General features: G+C 41.2%; 1 protein-coding gene across 5 annotated transcripts in view; it reads right to left on the bottom strand.

Moving 5' to 3' along the window:
* INO80 (INO80 complex ATPase subunit) overlaps nucleotides 1–20,491 on the bottom strand; it is a 139,118-nt gene that overhangs the window by 34,509 nt on the left and 84,118 nt on the right. For all 5 annotated transcript variants that reach the window (XM_055278754.2, XM_055278756.2, XM_063639095.1 and 2 more), the window contains 3 exons: nucleotides 15,168–15,308; nucleotides 8,813–9,038; nucleotides 3,648–3,775 (listed from right to left, as the gene is read on the bottom strand). In XM_055278754.2, the coding sequence (XP_055134729.1) occupies nucleotides 3,648–3,775; nucleotides 8,813–9,038; nucleotides 15,168–15,308 (495 nt within the window). The remainder of the gene's footprint in view (nucleotides 1–3,647; nucleotides 3,776–8,812; nucleotides 9,039–15,167; nucleotides 15,309–20,491) is intronic.

Here is a 20,491-nt window from a genome sequence, read left to right on the forward strand (position 1 = left end):
CCATTTGTTACAGAAAAAGCACTCTCCTTTTAAAAATCCCCTGTCTAAAAATACTACTATTTGGATGCCATGTGAAAGAATACAACATTTCTGAATATATTTTATTTGGAAGAAGATCTGATATATACACAAGAAATTTAAAGTCAGATTTTTACCCAAGGGAAAAAGGAAGCGATCAATGACTTTAAAAAATACTGTGCAAATAGTAATGTCCAAAACTAGTATTTCTCACAGAATGGAAACCTGGCCATAGAGAAGTATGTGAATTCTTAATGTCTTCTAGTTCTGCCAAGCCCCAGAAACAGACAGCCAGCCATGGCTAAGGCACATAACAACAACAACAACAACAACAACAACAAACCCCAAAAAGGCTGTTGGATGAAAGAGAGCTGCTGACATACTCCACAGCAACACAGAGCTTTGATACCCGCAATGTGAGTTTCTAACTCTTACTCTATTGGAAGCATTTCTTTCTCTCTTTGAAGAGGGTATACGATTTCAAGAGAAAAAGGAAAATCCTGAAATAAAAACAAAACAACCAACATTTTGAGACTTAAGTTTGTGTTTTTTCTTAAGGTCAAGTATACTCAATGGAGAGGATCTATTCAGCAGGTCCCAGTGCAAGATCATGTACCAGGTCATGCTTTAATGCTGAAACATGGCTTTAATGAATGTTAATACTCAGAGTTTCTACTACGAAAGTGACTGAAAAACACTCTTTCAAGGATAAAAAAAAAGCAGACCTAGTGCTGCACCATCTCAAGATGTACAGTATGTTTATATTTCAATCAATGATTAGATATATGGTAAACACTGTTGGCACTGTAATTTCATGCTCATAAACTAAATTCTATTTCAGTACTAATCTCCTGGAATACAGAATGTGGTTCATTTGAGTGGGTAATATTAAAACAAATTAAAAATGAATAAACTTTAAGAAACTAAATGAAGAACCATTAGTGTAGTATTAAGGAAACCAGAGAAGAGTTTCATTTTAGTTTTTAAAACATACAAATAGTTGCAACATTTTCTGGTTTCAGCATCCAAGATGCATGTTATACATATGGCTAAGGAATGTCAGCAGTTGTGAAATTCAGGCTTTGAATTTGCATTTCCCTAATTTGGAATTCCCCTTAGAAATACATCTATGTTTAGAGAGGTTCTCAAGCTGCTTGTTTGCAAAACCTACCCACTAGGTCCATAACCCAAAAATAACTGTTGGATTATAGATAGAAAGGAAGTGATCCTGGTGGGTAGAGTTTACAGCACTTATCCTGAACAAAGCTTATCATACTCTGAATTACTTATTTTAGTAATATTTAATGAGAACCTAGAAGTGTGCGATACACCGAGGGAAGGACTATAATAAAGGCTGTATCAAACTTAAACCACCTACACTCACCTTCACCTACCGAAGCTAGTTTATTTTTGGATTGCTCATTCACATTCCCTTGGAACTTCCCTTTCATATGAATCAACGTGTAAGACTATAGTCTTGGAAAAGAAACACCATTATGTCCCTTACTAGTATCCTTAGCATACTGCTTTTTCTTTAATTGTTAGCAGCTGAAGATCACTATTTTAGCTATACTTTCCCTGCCTCTTTTTTTTTTTTTTTTTTTTTTTTTTGAGACAGAGTCTTTCTCTGTCCCCCAGGCTGGAGTGCAGTGGAGCGATCTCGGCTCACCGCAACCTCTACCTCCTGGGTTCACACCATTCTCCTGCCTCAGCCTCCCGAGTAGCTGGGACTACAGGCGCCCGCCAACACGCCAGCTAATTTTTTGTATTTTTAGTAGAGACGGGGTTTCACTGTGTTAGCCAGGATGGTCTCGATCTCCTGACCTCGTGATCCGCCCGCCTCGGCCTCCCAAAGTGCTGGGATTACAGGCTTGAGCCACTGCGCCTGGCCTCCCTGCCTCTTGAGGACAAGGAAAGTGCACTTCACCTAAAAAGAGCCCCACTGCAGGAAAAGTTACTCATGTTGTTTTGCTGTTGGGATCATTTGTTTGAACAGAACACTAGACATGCAGGCAGTCCTTTTATTTTGGATTACTACTGTTAGGACATTTAATATAGTTAATATATACATCAAACACAACAGCTTAATCACCTCTCTTATGGTGACTTACATTCACTCATAAGCACTTCCATCATTTAGGAATAAGTGGCCTACTCATAATACAAACCAGAGAGTTTAGCCTGTCAACAGCATTCAAGGGGCTATGAAACATAAGACTTAGTGCTGAAACTGACCCCAAAAATCATTTATATCTCTTGCTAAAAGAAGTTGCCAGATTATTAAAAGAAACCTCCCAATGATTTCAGATAAATTCATTGCAAAATTCAACAAGCCAATCCTGGCTTCCAAAAAGCCTGAAAACCCTCCTTAATGCTAGCCTTCTTTCCTTGTGTACTGATATGGTCCCTATTGCTTTATTCCTAGATAAGGATAATAACAGTACAATTTCCACTTACTTATTACTATTCCCTGGTGTAGCAGGGCGAGGGTATGAAGGCTTACACATGTAAAAACATGCGAATATTCATGTACTTCTGACAACCAGGTGCTTCTGCCTCTCAAACTTTATTTATATAAAGACTTATTCTAATAGTTTGCGATTATCTGTTCTCATTTTCACTCTCTTGTTTCTAGGTCTGTGACCTCCTGTCCCTTAAAAAATAAATCACCACTCAGACAAGAAAGAGAAAAACCTCAACAATGAAGCAATTAAAGAAACAAAAGCTGCCTTGCACAGTTATATCTTTTCCACTAACTTAGTAGCTGTCAAGCCTGGTTGCATATTAGAATCACCCCAGGAACTTTTAAATATCTTGATGCCCAGGCCTCATTTCAAATGTAATAAATAAGAATCTCTGGGAATAGGACTAGAAATCCATATTTTTTTAAAGCTTCTCAGGTGATTGTAATATGTAGTCAAGTTGAGATCACTACATTAACTCTGGTTGAATAGCTGTTCTCTGCTTTTTTACACAGAGAACTAATCCTAAATCTTGTTTTCCACAGATAATTTTAGATTCCTATGCTGTGACCTACTTTAAAATTAAGAAATGTCTTCCCTAGTAAAAGAAGGATGTAAGGGGTGTTCTATTTCACTGGCATAGGGCAGGGGGCAGAAGTCCTTTACATACTCCCCATGCCAGGAGCTAACTCTGCTCCCTTTATAGATTGTAAAATAAAAAAAAGGAGTTTTGGGGGCTGGGTGTGGTGGTTCACGCCTGTAATCCCAACTCTTTGAGAGGCTGAGGTGGGTGGATCACTTGAGGCCAGGAGTTCAAGACCAGCCCAGCTAACATGGCAAAACTCCATCTTTACTAAAAAAAAAAAAAAAAAAAAAAAAAAAAAAGAGCTGAGGGTGGTGCACGCCTGTAATCCCAGCTACTTGGGAGACTGGAGCAGAAGAATTCCTTGAACCCGGAAGGCAGAGGTTGCAGAGCCGAGATCGCATCACTGCACTCCAGCCTGGGTGATAGAGTGAGACTCTGTCTCAAAAAAAAAAAAAAAAAAGGAAAAAGAAAAAAGGGAGTTTCGGGGTTCCCATTAAGCAGGACTAACATTAGTCATGGACATCTGATTCCTACAAATTACATGGAAAGGTATCCTAGGTCCCCAAGATTCCTTCTCCTACCTCCAGCAGGTCTATCATCCTGGTCATCTGGGAGTAGATAAGGACCCTATGCCCTTGAGACTTGAGCCGAGTCAGCAGGACATCAAGGGCATACAGCTTTCCACTGTCAGTGATGAGGCTCTCCTTGCCTGGGGAGAAGAAAAGGGGGTGAGGGGGAACTGTATTTAATTGAAGTGACAAAATCACTCAATGCAAAGCTGTATGCAACCACAATTACTATAACCAAGATGCTTGTCATCATGAGATCAGAAAAGTGCTCTAAAGGGAGAATGCAACACCCTGAAAATATCACAACTCCAGGAGTGCCCTGGGAAAAAATATCCCCAAAGGGGGAAGTGCAGATTCCCTGATCACTCCCAATCAGACATGTGCTCTTAAGGCACTTAAAAGCATCCCTGCTCCACATCCTTTACTCAGAGGACACCAGGTATACATGGACATCTATGGGTGACATCTATGTTAATCTGCTGTTAAGTGACCTGAAAATTTTGTTTTTTCTTTGTTCATCCTGTCTCTAGATATCTGTTTCTGCTAGTTCTGAAAGCACTGAGAACGTATCCTACCTGCCTTTGGAGAAAAGTAAACAAAGAGATTTATAACCTCTCTCTTTTTTTTCCCTTTTTCAAGACAGGGTCCCACTCTGTCACCCAGGCTGGAATGCAGCAGCGCGATGACAGCTCACGGCAGCCTCGACCTCCTGGGCTCAAGTGAGCCTCCCATCTCAGCCTCTTGAGCAGCTTGGACTACAGGTGAGCTATCACACCCAGTTAATTTTGTTTCTGTTTTTTTGTACAAACAGGGTATTGCCATATTGCCTAGGCTGGTCTTGAACTCCTGGGCTCAAGGGATCCTCCTAGCTCAGCCTCCTAAAGTGCTGAGCCATGGTACCCAGCCCCCCTACCCTTTTTTTTTTTTTTAAACCCAAAACTAGCTCTCTTGGAGGACTGCAAATAGGTTGACTGGTAAATGTCGTTAACCCCAGTTGTATGTTAATTCAATAAAGACAGCAGGGCTTTTCAGAAAGACTGACTGAGTTTCTCTGCAGTGAAGCTCCTCTCACTCACTAATTTGTGCTTTCTCCTTCCTCTTCTCACAAGAAAAGCATTTCAGCAACAGATCTTTAGAGAACACTTAACTAACAAATTTTCATCTTATCCAGTTAGTATCATTTAACTCCCATCATATTCAGGAAGTAGAGTTTCCTGTTTGCAGACTGGTCCATAAACATGCCCTGAACAATTGCTGTCATTAAGAGGGGAAGAGTTTAGGCTTAAGGGGTTGGGTAAGAGTATATGTGGAAGTGGCCACAGGACACAAAAAGGGAGAGAGAAAGAATAGAGATATTATATAGACAACTAACAACTAAAAGAGAAAAACTGTTAAGAAAAACACAATGTTCCTCCTCAGTTTCTGGGTTTGAACCTATGGCTTTTCTTCAGAACCACAGTCTGACTGTTGACAGCAATCCAAAAGTTCTCAACAGTCATTCTCTGTTCTTGCCACAATTTGCCAAATGCACAATTATTGTATACAAAGAACAAGAACGGATGTGCTGACAGCACCATAACAAATCATCGGCCACTCTGTTTGTGCTACAAAGCCACAGGTCCTGGCTGTTTACTCCCTCTGCACTGCAGCCTGCCATTTCCCACCTTCGGAATGCTGCCAGGCCATGTCTCCTTCCACCACCCGCTCCCTGAAGCTGTGGCACACACCTTTGTTCAGTCTCTTTGTTTGGTCCTGTTTAGATTATTGAAATGCTCTTCTTTTTGTTGGTCTCCTTACCAACACAATCAAATAACTGCAGCTGGGACAGAATTGACTGCTAAGCCCTCTCCCTGGCACCAGATAAGGAGTACTGTATAAATTCCAAGTCTGAGCAGGCAGCAAAGCTTTCATAACAACTTTTAAGGTTTTATTCTTACAATTACCATTCTCCAGTAATTGAATTCCCTAAGGTCTCTCAATTTTGATAGCTCCTAAACATTCACCACAGAGCTATCAATCAGCTTTAGACATACTTCTTTCTGTTCTCATTAAAAGCACAAGGTGAAAAAAAAAAGACCATATATTTTTCAGCCCTTGAGTGAGAGTGGGCAAGCTAAGTTCGTAAGATTTCTGTAGCCTGCTTATCTTCTTTCTCCATTTAGATATACTCTGTCAGCACAAATGTTAATGCATATACAAATTTGTTTTATGTCTGAATTTTGAGAAACTTCAATTATTTCAAAATCATGATTCAATGGTTTTCAAACAGTCCTGCCTCCCACATCTACTTTACTTTGCTAATCAGAATGAACTGTTCCTAGGATTAGAAAAGCTCAGAAATAAAGATGTGCATATACTTAAAAAGACAGAACTCTAATATGACTAAAGGAGGCAAGAAGTGGTACCTGCTGTCAGCTTGTTTTTTTTTTTTTTGTTTGTTTTGTTTTTTTTTTTTTTTTTTGAGACGGAGTTTTTGCTCTTGTTGCCCAGGCTGGAGTGCAATGGCGCAATCTCGGCTCACCGCAACCTCCGCCTCCTGGGTTCAAGCGATTCTCTTGCTTCAGCCTCCCGAGTAACTGGGATTACAGGCATGCGCCTCCATGCCTGGCTCATTTTTTTTTGTAATTTTAGTAGAGATGGAGTTTCTCCATGTTGGTCAGGCTGGTCTCGAACTCCTGACCTCAGGTGATCCACCTGAGGTGCTAGGATTACAGGCGTGAGCCACCGCGCCCGGTCTGTCAGCTTGTTATCTTGTTATCGTGTAGGTGGGGAAGGGTGAAGTGGATGGACTGGACTTCTTTGTACTGCCCTGAAGGAAAATGACTAAGAAGAAACACTTCAGCAACAGCCTTAAAACACTTAAGCAAAATGAACACTATCTCTGATTTGCTGTTGAGCATGCTAAATGGAGAAAATCAGTCTCTATTATTTGTCCTTAGTAAGATATGCAGGAAAAACAGGTTTCTTTCTCTGAACACACTAGAGTGACTTCTGGGGCTGGTATTTGTTAGCCAAGTTTTTAGCAGTCACTTAAGTTGCACTGGACAAGAGCTCCACCTGTCGCTAAGCAGGACACAGAGACACAAGGAACACACTTCTCTGGAAATCCAGCTGATTCTGCTAAGTCAAACCTGTGCCCAGCCCCTTCTTTAAAACAGGAGCTTTCTGGATCATTGGGTGTTAAAAATAAATAAAATAAAACAGGAGCTTAAAAAATGTTTAAATGAACAAACCTATCCTACTCTCTTACAAACTTTCCTACAATCCTATAGTACTTTCATTAGATAAAGGTTTTTACCATCCACGGTGTAAGATCCTGTTCAGAGATAAAAAGAATGTAGCCTATGGCAGTAAAATTAGGGCAAAAGATTAAATAATATCTCCTTTTTCCAAGGAAAGGGGACTTTTGAAGTGATTGTACATCTTTCTGGTGAAACATGGAGAAGAAAAGGTGTGAAACCCAGAAGATTTTGGTCAGTCTCTCAAGGAATATGGAAGCAACCCTTCTCAGGGAAAGAGAAAATGTAAAAGTATAAAGGAAAGAGAGATGAAATAAGGGTTCCAGTGAGACACCCCCAACCCCCGCCCTGTCCCAGCTAGTCTACAGAGCACAATGGGGTGAGGAGCTGGTTGGTTCTCACAGTAAACAGCCAGTGAGGCTGGTGCTTTTTATCGATGCAAAAAGAACTCAGACACTTCCTGCTATTTAAACAAGGTCCATTTTTCTTTCAAAGAACAGGAAAAGCCACAAGAGATTCCCACAACGCCAGCAATAAGCCATCTACTCCTGTAATGGGAACTTAAGATCCAGAACGAAGAAGGGAGAAAAAAGAAGTAAGGTGCTATCTTGCTTCTTTCAATAACAGTGCTCATCTCTTGCCTTGGATTCTGTAGTTTCCTTACAGGCTTGCTTTACACTTAGGTCCCCCTCCCTGATTTTCAAACAATATATTTCCACTCACTGCTTTCATGTGCTTTAAGTCAGCTACAAGGCCATGTGTAATACTGCTTTCAGATACCCAGAAAGACATCTTGGAGTTCTCAAAGCACTAACAGGCTGGGGCAAACCCCGTGACACTTGACAAAGTTAAAATAAAGTGGAAAAACCAGGCCTTACACACTGGAATCCAGTTATCTCTTAAGAGACAGAAGAAGACCTCTGTTGAATGCTTAGCTCTAGTTTATTTCCATTACATGCCAGTAAAAGGGATATAGTCGGCTGGGCGCGGTGGCTCAAGCCTGTAATCCCAGCACTTTGGGAGGCTGAGGCAGGCAGATCACGAGGTCAGGAGATCGAGACCATCCTGGCTAACATGGTGAAACCCCATGTCTACTAAAAACACAAAAAATTAGCCGGGCGTGGTGGTGGATGCCTGTAGTCCCAGCTACTTGGGAGGCTGAGGCAGGAGAATGGCTTGAACCCAGGAGGCGCGGCTTGCAGTGAGCTGAGATCGCACCACTGCACTCCAGCCTGGGCGATAGAGCGGGACTCCATCTCAAAAAAAAAAAAAGGAATATAGTCAAAATGTCAGAGATTTTGGACAACCAAAACTAACACTATAGCTCCAAGCTACCATTCCAGTTTGCCTGCAGGTGTAAGCAAAGAACGTGAGCCTATGAATTATCTGTGTTCAGTTTCCTTAAAAGTAGTCTCACTAAGGCAAAGATGAAAACCTAGTTTCCTTTCAGCCCCCGACTTTGACCCTAGGGGATCTGGGAATCCGCTAGTATTTTGGCATAGAATGCACTGTTTTTCCTCTTGTTATCATTCAGATCTCTAGTGCTTCATGTAGGACACTGTTTATGCTATTTAAACGAGGCTTTCTGTGAGTGACAACATTCTCATTCATTCCACTGGCAATGGCACAAGACAACCATACTCATTCAACCTAGAGCCTTTCCTACTAAGATTATTTCTACCTTTTTTTTTAAGAGTGGCATTTCTTTCTCAGCTGTAAGCATGTCAAAGGAGTGTATTTAAGCACAAATCTAAAAACATTTCTCTCCCCTCATCATAAATTACTAATATTCTTACCTATAAATTACTAAGGCCAAAAAAAGGAAGTAGAAACCTCAAGAACAGTAAATTCCAAATATCTGAAAGGACCACAAGGAGAGAACCCTGGTTCTCCCCTTGCCAAAGTGAGGAACATATTCCAAGAGGATTGAGAACTCACCTGGAATCCTGATGAAAGACCAGCCATTCTGAGGCCTGATGCTCCACAGACCTCCAGCTGGCTCTGGGAAGAACTGTGATCGTCTATTTAGCCAGTCTGCAGCCAGTTCAGGGGCCCCATTCAACAAACACTGCTTGGCTGCCAGACTCCCTCCTTCCTTCAGAACTCGCCTTTCATATTCTGCACTTCGGTCATTGCAGTAAGAATCCAATGGCACTGCGGTAACCTGCAGTTAAAGATTCACATGAGATGGCTCTTTCACATTGTCCATACACACTATGCCTTTTGGGAACTTCAACTTTGAAATCAGACTCATGTGGATAGTTCTTGGACTAGTGGTTTTAAATATCTGTTCTGGCACACTAAGCTGTCCCTAATGAATGACTTAGTGAGCTTTTCCAGATAAAAAGCCAACCTCTTATAACATGAACCCTGCAAACAAACTAAAGATCCAAAGAGAGCTAGAGTTTGCAGATAAACGAGGATACCAGGTCAGCAATAACTCTATTATATGCATATATATCTGATCATTTTGCCACCTCCCTTCACTGCTAGATATTGTTCTTGGCAAAGTTCTCTTAACCATATGCATGATGGTGATGCCAGAAAGGGAGCTGCAGCTAGTCAGACTTCATTTAAAAACTAAAGAATATTGGCCTGACATATTTGAAGTCATCTTTAATGCTTTTGTGGCAAAGCTCCCAAATTTATCAACAGCTTTCTCCTCTTCCCTAACCAGGTTGCTGACTGACAAACCTAATGAAAGAGAAACTTTCTTGCAGGCCATAAACTGGGGAAGGGGGAGTGGTGAGGCAGGGGAAGGTAGGGAAGCAATTGCCAGAGAGTAGCAGATTCGTTTCCTGGCTTGGCCAAAGGCTATACACAAATTCTTCTCTCAATACAAGGTATAACCAAACAACACTCAGCTGCTGCTCACTCAATGCAGTAGAGGGCTCCTGCCAATTCAGAAACACAGATTTTATCCTTCTTTGGCTATCTGGGTTTATTCCTACTCTAATAGGCAGTATTCAGATACCTGTGAAGTCAACTGGTAAGGAACTTGTTGAAGATGACAAGGCTAGCTTTTGTTAAAATGTGGAGGCTGTGATTATCTGTCAAGCCCATGCTGACAAAAATGCTGAAAGCCCATTTCAGGTTGAATATCCCTAATCTGAAAATCTAAAATCCAAAATGCTCCAAAATCTAAAACTTTGAGTGCCTACATGATGCACTAAGGAAATGCTCATCGGAGCATTTTGGGTTTGGGATTTTTGGATGAGAGATAGTCAATCTGCATACGCAGAATTTGCTCAAAAGAACCCTAGAGCTAGACTAAGACATGGGGAGAAACAGGGTATGAGAAGCACGGGCCACAGCATAGGGGAGATCAGAACATAAAACACAGGCTGTATCTAGTTAGGTAGTTCTATCATTTCGTGGAAGTTAGGCACCGAGGGAACTTGATCTTGCTATTAACTTTTCTCTTTTTGTGTTGATCAAGCTTTAGGGAAATGGCGGTCAAGTTTTGGTATGCATAAGGACCTCCTTTGAAGCGGATCAAAAGTGTACATTTTGAATCAGAAGAACTGAGGGAGGGGCCAACAGATCTATGTTTTTGACAAGCACCCCAGCATCCCAAGCTGAACCTTGAGAAATACTGCCTTGAGGCATATAAACAGCTGACCACGGGCTGTAGGTGCCTCTGGAGGGTACCAACATGACAGAAAAAGCATCATTTACCAATAACCAGAGAATACTCTGGCTTGCAGATGAAGCTGAACTGAGTTTGCTAGGGAGCAGTGCCATCTATGGTCCAGATGCAAAACTACAGAGGGTCACAGCAAACTGGGCCTGGAGTTCCAAAACCAGTTCACAACAAAAATAGTTTATCCAAACAGTACTAGAATCTCGTATCACCTTTATCCTCTCCAGAAGGAACTTGTTTTCGGCTGAGTGTGGTGGCTCACATCTGTAATCCCAGCACTTTGGAAGGCCGAGGTGGCAGATCGCTTAAGGTCAGGAGTTCGAGACTAGCCTGGCCAAGATGGCAAAACCCCATCTCTACGAAAAATACAAAAATTAGCCTGGCATGGTGGCGTTCACCTGTAATCCCAGACAGTTGGGAGGCTGAGGCACAAGAATGGCTTGAACTTAGGAGGCAGATGTTGCAATGAGCCAAGACTGTGCCACTGCACTCCAGCCTGGGCAACAGGGTGACAGACTGTCTCAAAAAAAAAAAAAAAAAAAAAGTTAAAAAAAGAAGGAACTTGTTTTCTTGCTTCCAACTTATTCATTTTTCCCACTAATACATGAGCATGGGCAAATAAATATGGACCAAAAGAAAGCAAATAAATACAGGAATACAAAGCAGGTGGATAAAAATTGGGTCTCTCTCCCTTCTATGACTTGACATGGCAGTATCCCAGCAGATCGTGGGTGAGAGCAAATATCTCCCATATAGGATGTGTGTTGCAGACCTGCAAAATTAATAGCAGCTATACTTCTATAAAAAGTTTAAAAAGTAATAGTCTAGACTATAGAAATATGACCAGCTCTATATGTCTTGAACAGCATGCATACTCTTAGATGAGTAAAGCATATTTAGTCTTCTCTAGTAAGACTAAAGCATGGTGGCTCACACCTGTAATCCCAGCACTTTGGGAGGCCAAGGTGAGTGAATCACCTGAGGTCAGGAGTTCGAGACTGGCCTGGCCAACATGGTGAAACCCCGTCTCTACTAAAAATACAAAAATTAGCTGGGCATGGTGGTGCCTGCCTGTAATCTCTGCTACTCGGGAGGCTGAGGTGGGAGAATCACTTGAATCCAAGAAGTGGAGGTTACAGTGAGCTGAGATTGTGCCACTGCACTCCAGCCTGGGTGACAGAGTGAGACTCTGTCTCAAAAAAACAACAAAAAAAAACAAAAAAAAAAGAAACAAAACAAAAAACAAAAACAAAAAACTCATACAGACCAATTTTTATACTCACAGATAACCGTTTTGATAAAGCAGAACTTCTATTGGAATTATACATAAAGACTCTGGGCTCATATTCTCGAGATGAAAAGCCAAAAGCTAGAATCTCAGCATGAAAGAACAGAGAAACAGGAAGAATGGTTTTTCTGCCTAGGATTCATTTCTAGGCACTGTTATAGTTTAAAAACAAAACAACTTTTTCCAGTCATAAACTTTCATCTATTTTTCAGTTTTCATTTTGATGATACCCTTTCAGGTCCAGGACTGAATGCTTAGAGGTTTGCAAGACACTGTTCTTAGTGAAATATTTTTCAATGTTTTGAGAGGCTTTTTTGGCCAGGAGCCCGGGATCAAGATATTAATATATTCAGAACATACAATGTCATGCTGTTAAGTATGTAAGCAATGTACTTATGGAGCCAAAAGAGGGCAAAAATGTCCAATCTACTTAGAATAAATCCTGCTTTCTAAGTCAGCTGTATCCCAGACAGCCTCCCCCTATTCTGCTAACCCCAAGTGACCTCCTGATTTGATCAGAAGCAGGGGAGATGAAGCATGACGTATCGTTCTTCCCTCCCCACAAAAAATGCATACTCCCTCTCGTCCTACAGGGGCTAACCCCTTTCTTGCTTCATTAACCTCTGAAACTACAGTACCTTCAAGGGCTGCCTCCTTAAGCGTTCAGCGCGTCCTTCCTGAGGACATGTATGTTTCTGCTCTAGCTGAAGGAAGCGTAACCGCTCCAAGTGCTGCAGTATTTTGGTAAGAAGAATTCCTAGGGCCTTAATTTATTAACCCTGCAGAATTATTTCCTCGGCTAATGATAAAACAGCTCCTATAATTCCTTCCATAGTGGCACAGTTCTTCCTGAACTGACCCTCAAGTTTTCATAGCATGTGCTAGAGAAATTAATTTGCCTAATTCACGGCCAGGGTTGGCTTCAAAGGACATCAGTTTCTCTCTCCCCAATACGGATGGGTTAGAAGTCAATGTAAGATAATCAGGGTATCTCATGAAATTTTGCCTTATTCACTGATCTGAATCCCTAGGACTGATCTGAAAGGTAAAAGTTGTAGATCTGTGTATGAAATAGAGATACCTAAACTCTTCTTCCTGTCCTCCTAATCATGGTGTAATTACTCCCATTTTCAGGTTTAGCACATAATATGTAAAGAAACTCTACAAACATGGGAGGGGCCAAGTGGGAAAGGAGCACCCTTTCAGCCAAACGATAAAAGCTTTCTCCTGCTCCCTGCTTGCCAACACATGTTCACAGCAATTAGAGTTTTCCTCAAGCTACATTTACTTTTCTTGAGAGAAACAGCAGCAGCAGGCATGGTAGCTGGGATTTCTGGCTCCTCTATAAACAATACTGAAGTAGTATAGATGGGGCATGTATGTGTGAGCGAGTGGGACTGTTAGATATTTGGGGAGCTCCAAGTGGTAACAAATGAAGAACTTTCAGGTCAACAAACAAATACAATTACAGGCCAAGACAGCTCATCTTTAAAACCCAACAACCAAAAAGCAAAAAACAAAACACTGGGAACAGGTGAAGTTAAAAAGACTTGATGTGCCTCTCTTGGAAATCTAAACTTCCTCTTATTAGGTCTCTTGGTATACACCTATCATACTAAGAGAACAAAACCAACCACACAACCGTGAAAGACTGAAGACTGCCTTCCATGGAAGCTCTTGGCTTTAAATGCTTCCTAGAAAAAGTGCATTTCCCTGCATTAACTTAAGCTTCTGAGACCAAGAATACTTTGGAAGAACAGGGTATGTACAAAATCCAAATACTTTCTGGATAGCTAGTATAAACCAAACAAAGTTGATAGTGACAAGGGAATTAAACTCATATAGCACAGGAGCAGCAGACAGAAATCTAGGCAGGCAGGAGTCAACAGGACTCATCATCTTTCTAGGGGTCCCCTGTCAGATTCTTTTGATAAACTGAATAAAGAACGCAAGCTAATAAAAAAATAATGGTAGAAAAATATTAACAAGTTAGACAGAAAAGGCTCCTCCTTCTTTGAATAGAACTGTGAAAACAGGCCGGGCATGGTGGCTCACACCTGTGATCCCAGCACTTCGGGAGGCCAAGACAGGCAGATAGCTTGAACTCAGGAGTTGGAGAATAGCCTGGGTGACATGACAAAACCTCGTCTTTACAAAAAATTTAAAAAGTAGCCAGGAGCGGTGGTGCGCACCTGTAGTCCCAGCTACTTGGGAGGCTGAGGTGGGAGGATCACTTGAGCCCAGAAGGTTGAGGTTGCAGTGAGCTGTCATCCCACGGCACTCCAGGCTGGGTGACAGAGTGAGACCCTGTCTCAAAAACATTAAAACAAACAAACAAACAAACAAAAAAGAACAACAAACCTGTAAAAACAGCACACTTGCTAAGATGAGTGGAGAAACAAGAGAAAAACATAGAAGGGTAAGAAATGTCAACCTCTTAGAACTTCCTGGCTAACTGAAAGTTGCCTCTTGGAGCAAAAAAAAAAACTGAGAATACAGAAATTCATTCTTGGCTCTAACCACAGAACCTGGCCACAGTTCAATTATTTCCCTTCTTCATAGATCTTTTCTCTGGCTCTGATCAACATGGATAAAAAAGAGGATGGAAGATGTAGGCAAAGTAAACAACCCCAGTGTGCCAATTAAAGCCTTTCCAGCAATGCTTGTCAGCAATGGCAAGAGTGCTCTATTTTGATAAACAGGGTATTAGGAAGGATGCAGACAACTGCTAAAGTTGAAACCACAATAGAAAGTAAGCCCAATCTGCAAACAACAGTGGACAAATGGTGAATAGCAAAGAAGATACAACAGTCACTTTTCAGATGGAACAGACACATGAATGACAGTCCATGTGAGGCTGCTTTGGAAAGCAAGAAAACACAACACTGAGAAGGTTCTTGATGCTGGAGTGTTACGTTTCCTTTTGTTATTTGGAGACTGTACTGAGGTGATATGACTGGATCAAATCTCCCCCAATCCTTACCAATCTGACGCCCTCTCATGAAAACCCTCAAAAACCTCAACACAGGTGACAAATGGCTCTCTCGCCCCGACCCTGCTATTGGGTGATATATATTCTACCTGACAGATGGTTTATTCCCACCATAGTTTAGAGCCCCTGACTAAATAAAAAGAAGCTATCTACCACACAACTATTCTTAAATCAACAAATGAAGGTGAATATAAGTGTTGTCTGGGGCAAGCTAGAATCACAAATGCCCATATTTTAAAATACTAGAATTTATATGTTTCTTAAAGTCCAAATAGTTTAAAACAATCCTATTTAAGAAATAAATCCCTTAAAAATTGGTTTATTTCTCCTATTACCACCTATTTCATCTCTTCCCTCCTGGAGCACTTACTCGTGGACTGGCCACACACAAAAAAGATGGCAGCTCAGTGAGCAGGCAGCGACGCAGCGAGGAGGTAGCTGATCTCCGCTGATGGACGACCTGGTCTGAGTAGCCACTCACTGCTTTACAGTGGCTGCTGAAAACAAGAGACTGCAAAATAAAAATGCAAATGAGTGCCAATTATAATTATGTTTAATGTAAGCAAAATGAAAAAAAAAAGCCACATATTAAACATCCAACTTTCAGAGCTTTCTTCCCTGTAAATACTATTAATTCTAATAAACGGCCACTAATTAGAACCAAGTATATAATACAGTTGAAGCCCATGTTAATTTCAAAATGTGGTTTTATTAATATACCTTAAACAACTGTCATTTATAATTCTACCTTTTTCTGGAAGATATATTGTTAAATCAAAAACAGGCACAGCAAAACTTCATTAGACAAATCACTTGTAAGGGAATGTCAGGGGAAGTTTGGTTCATCTGTTGCACTGTGGATGCAAACTCATGTCTTGTGTTGAAAACAATGATGACCAACACAATTTCCTTCTAAATTTTTTTTTTTTTTTTGAGACACAGTCTTGCTCTGTCACCTAGGCTGGAGTACAGCGGCATGATCTCAGCTCACTGCAACCTCCACCTCCCAGGTTCAAGCTATTCTCATGCCTCAGCCTCCTGAGTAGTTGCGACTACAGGCGTGCACCACCACACTTGGCAAATTTTTGCATTTTTGGTTGAGACAGGGTTTCACCATGTTGGCCAGGCTAGTCTCGAACTCCTGACCTCAGGTGATCCGCCCACCTCGGCCTCCCAAAGTGCTGGGATTACATGCGTGAGCCACTGCACCTGGCAATTTCCTTCTAAATTTTTCTTTAAGGCAGTTTAGCATCATTAGTTTTCTTATTAATTTATTCAGAGTAATCAATACAAGGGGTCAGTAACAGGAAATTGTATCTCTTTAGTGCCTCTGAAAACCATTTAAAATATATTTATTGTTCACTTATGTTGTTGTATCAAAAATGTATTTTAGGCTGGGATCACCTTTAGGTGATCACCTGAGGTCAGGGGTTTGAGACTAGCCTGGCCAACATGGCGAAACCCTGTCTCTACTAAAAATACAGAAATTAGCCAGCATGGTGGCGGGTGCCTGTAATCTCAGCTACTCAGGAGGCTGAGGCAGGGGAATCATTTGAACCCAGGAGGCGGAGGTTGCAGTGAGCTGAGATCGTGCCATTGCACTCCAGCTGGGTGAAAGAGTGAAATTCTGTCTCACAAAAAAAAAATTGTATTTTAATAGACTTCATAACTCATGTTAAAGCTTCAGGTCACAGCCAGTCATATGAAAGATTTTAAGTATGAAATGTTCACATACAAATCATTCCTCAGTGGGACATCGTGTTCTATATCAGAAATGCATAAGTTCCTACTTCAGTATGTTATTCGTTTTATCTTTGGATCTGCATTCTTATTTGTTTTACTGATATCTCAATAAGGCAGGTTGATGACCAAAATAACCATATAGATGAAGATAACATACAAGGCAGTCTAATTTATACATTGTTATAAGGTCAAGAATACAAACTGCAAGATCAGAACAGCAACCTGGATCCTCTGTAAGAGAATAATAGTTAGAATACCAGTATCAAATCACTCTGAGGATAATTTGTTCAGCTCATATCCTGCTCTTCCACTTATACAGCTTTATTTTCCACAGGGCTTAAATCTCTGTAAGGAAATGGGTTCTTAAGGCTCATAGTTTGAAAGCAGTGATCTCAAGTTGTCTAATACGACATATGCATTGTTATCTGTTTCCTTGAACCAATCAGCATCTTCTCAATAACTGTCATCAACAATTTGAAGACTACAGCTATTTTCCAGGATAGATGGGCTGTCTTTAGGTGGTTTCTAACTACAGACTACACAAGTGTTTACAACATTTGATATACTTCCCAAAGAAGAATTTTAACGTTCTGACATCTTTTCAATAACATCTGTGTTCCCATCTTGATTTTGGGTAAGCATCTCTGTTGAAGTTCATTATCTCTCTACATTTTTATGCCCATTATCACTTGAATGTCTAACATGAGGATCGTTACAAAGATTAGTAGGCTAGGTGTCAGACTGTTCTTCCAATACTGAATAATTAGGAGGAAAAAGGTAAAAAGATGTAGCCATGTTTTTTGTTTGTTTCCTGAAAGTGCATTTCTGACATCAGCAGTAGCTCATCTTGCTCCCTCACTGGGGTGGAGAGATGACAAGTCTAGCAACTTCTGCTCATCACGGCCAGCTAAGTAGTAGTTCAGGGCTGCCAGCTGGGACATCCACTGTCAATCAGACCATTCCTGGGCAGATGGCTGAGGCAGCAGCAGTAGCTGACCTAAACACTTCTGAATTCTAACTTCTACAGACCAGTAACTAAATAATGTCTCTGTCAGGGATCACATTAATTCATTTTCATTTTGAGTATTCTAAAATTCAAAATTCAACAGAAATCTGTTTCTTACTTTGTTCCAATAATATAAAGGTAGAAAATAAAAGAATGAACATTTCCTCCAATTATCTTCTCTTCAGCACTGTAGTTATTACTAAGAAAAGAATACAACTCACCATAGGGAGTTCTTTTAACAAAGCACATTATTTGTTATTACCTTTCTGGAAAAAGTCTGACTAGCAATAATTCTATTCCCAGGGGTGGTCATTCCCAAATTAGAACACATTCATTTATTTTTATTTTTGGGACAGAGTCTCTCTCTGTCACCCAGGCTGGAGTGCAGTGGCACGATCTCGGCTCACTGCAACCTCTGCCTTCCCAGGTTCAAGCGATTGTCCCACCTCAGCCTCCCCAGGTTCAAGCGATTGTCCCACCTCAGCCTCCTGAGTAGGTGGGCCTACAGGAGCGCACCACCAGGCCTTTAATTTTTGTATTTTTAGTAGTGATGGGGTTTCGCCATGTTGGCCAGGCTGGTCTCGAACTCCTGGCCACAAGTGATCCCCTCTCCTCGGCCTCCCAAAGTGCTGAGATTATAGGCATGAGCCACCACACCTGGCCAACATTCACTTATTTTATTTTATTTTATTTTTTTGGAGACAGAGTCTCGCTCTGTAGCCCAGGCTGGAGCGCAGTGGTGTGATCTTATCTCACTGCAGCCTCCGCCTCCAGGGTTCAAGCAATTCTCCTGCCTCAGCCTCCCGAGTAGCTGGGATTACAGGTGTAGGCCACCACGCCTGGCTAATTTTTGTATTTTCAGTAGAGACGGAGTTTCACCATATTGGCCCGGCTGATCTCAAACTCCTGACCTCATGATCCGTCCACCTTGGCGTCCCAAAGTGCTGGGATTACAGGCGTGAGCCACTGCGCCCAGCTCATTCACTTATTTTTTGTGAGCTGGGTTAAAATAGTATTCTCATTGAAGTTGCTAAGTCAAGATGATGTACAGCTTTCTGATTCCAGGTTTTAAAAAATAATAACTATGTTCAAAATGCTCAACATATAGCCTCAGCTTTCGAGAAACCCTGACTACCCCTAGAATGTTTTACCCAATATATACTTTTCTAGATTCTTTTCTCTTAACATTAGTTCCATCAAATCTGGTTTAGTATATGTGGACCTTGGTACCACCACACTACCCAATTTCCCTTTACGTAGCAACATGAACTGCTAGACATTGCTAGATATAGAAAAATGTATGCCTGACATGGAAGAATACAAAGAATACCTTAAGCAATATTGTGGACAGAAAAGAAAGTTTGTTCATTACTTCTTTAGTCTAACTTGGTCATAAAAGAAAGAAGAAAAGAGATAGAGAAGGGAAGAGGGAGAAAGAAAGGAAAGGAGGGGAAGGAAAGGAGGGGAAGGAAAAGAGAGGGAAGGAGGGAGAGAAGGGGGGGAGGAAGGAGAAGGAAGGAAGGGGAAGAGAGGAAGGAGAAGGGAGGAAGGAAGGAGAAGGGAGGAAGGGAGGGAGGGAGGAAGCGACGGAGAATGCCATACTATGGGGAATTTGACTTGGTTTTCACATGGTTACAGCTTTTGCTATTCTTTTGTCCTTTTCTTATGCTCTTGAATGTCTCATTACCCTGGAAGCACTGGCAGCTGTGTGCGTCTTGCCGCCAGGACTATAATATGCACACAGTAGTGAAGTTAGGCTTTTCCGAAGACTCTTTTCGCACCATACAGAAGTCTCAAGTGAAAATAAGTAGGCCAGGATGACAGGCTCCACAGCTGCATACTCCTTGCCACAGCACAGCACAGCAAGGCACAGCACAGCACAGAAAACACACAGATATTTTTCCCTCAGACCTAGACTTACTCATTTAATAAGAGGTCATGCTTTGCACTACATGTTTTATTTAAAATTAAAAATGCTTATGTTAAAAATTTAGGTCTCCATTACTCATAATTAGCTTTCTACATCTTTTCTTAAAGAGCATGTCAAATTTAGATACAGAGGAAAAAGTTTCACTTTAAATCAAACAGCACAGTGTTGATAAATCAGCTCTTAGATTACATGGATTCTATTTTCATGGATATTTTAAGCATCCAAACAAAAAGGGGGAAAATTAATGCAGAGAAACACAATAGTTTCCCAGAGCTTTCCATAAGGGGCATTTGCAGCACTCACGATCTCAGGAAATGATGATATAGATACAGGTACTGTAGCTGAAAACTAACATTTACTGGAAGAGTTTTTGAAAACTTCCTGTTTGGGGGGTGAATCTTCAATCAATAGCCTGTCAAAAAACTCTAAGGATTTAATACAGAATAGTGTTTAAAACTTCAACACATGCCACTCTTTTCAAAACAACTCTATGTTTAGAACCTTTGTGTATTTTAAATTGCAAAATCTGAAATGCCCCCAATTTTTATGAGTCGCTTGACTCACTAGAACTGTAGAGTACATAAAATGTTCAGGCCGGGCGTGGTGGCTCATTCCTGTAATCCCAGCACTCTGGGTGGCTGAGGAGGGCAGATCACAAGGTTAGGAGTTCGAGACCAGCCTGGCCAACATAATGAAACCCTCTCTCTACTACAAACACAAAAATTAGCCAGGTGTGGTGGCATGCGCCTATAGTCCCAGCTACTCAGGAGGCTGAGGCAGGAGAATCGCTTGAACCCGGGAGGTGGAGGTTGCAGTGAGCCAAGACCACACCATTGCACTCCAGCCTGGGTGAAAGAGAGAGACTCTGTCTCAAAAAAAAAAAAAAAAAAAAACTTTCAACACATACTATGCATAAGTAGACCATTACCATGACAACAGTTTCAATGAGACAGATAGGAGACAGAATCAATACTGGTACTGTATACTCTTTGTCTGCCAACCATCATTTTAAATT

Source organism: Symphalangus syndactylus, chromosome 5, assembly GCF_028878055.3.
Source record: "Symphalangus syndactylus isolate Jambi chromosome 5, NHGRI_mSymSyn1-v2.1_pri, whole genome shotgun sequence".
NCBI lineage: Eukaryota > Metazoa > Chordata > Mammalia > Primates > Hylobatidae > Symphalangus > Symphalangus syndactylus.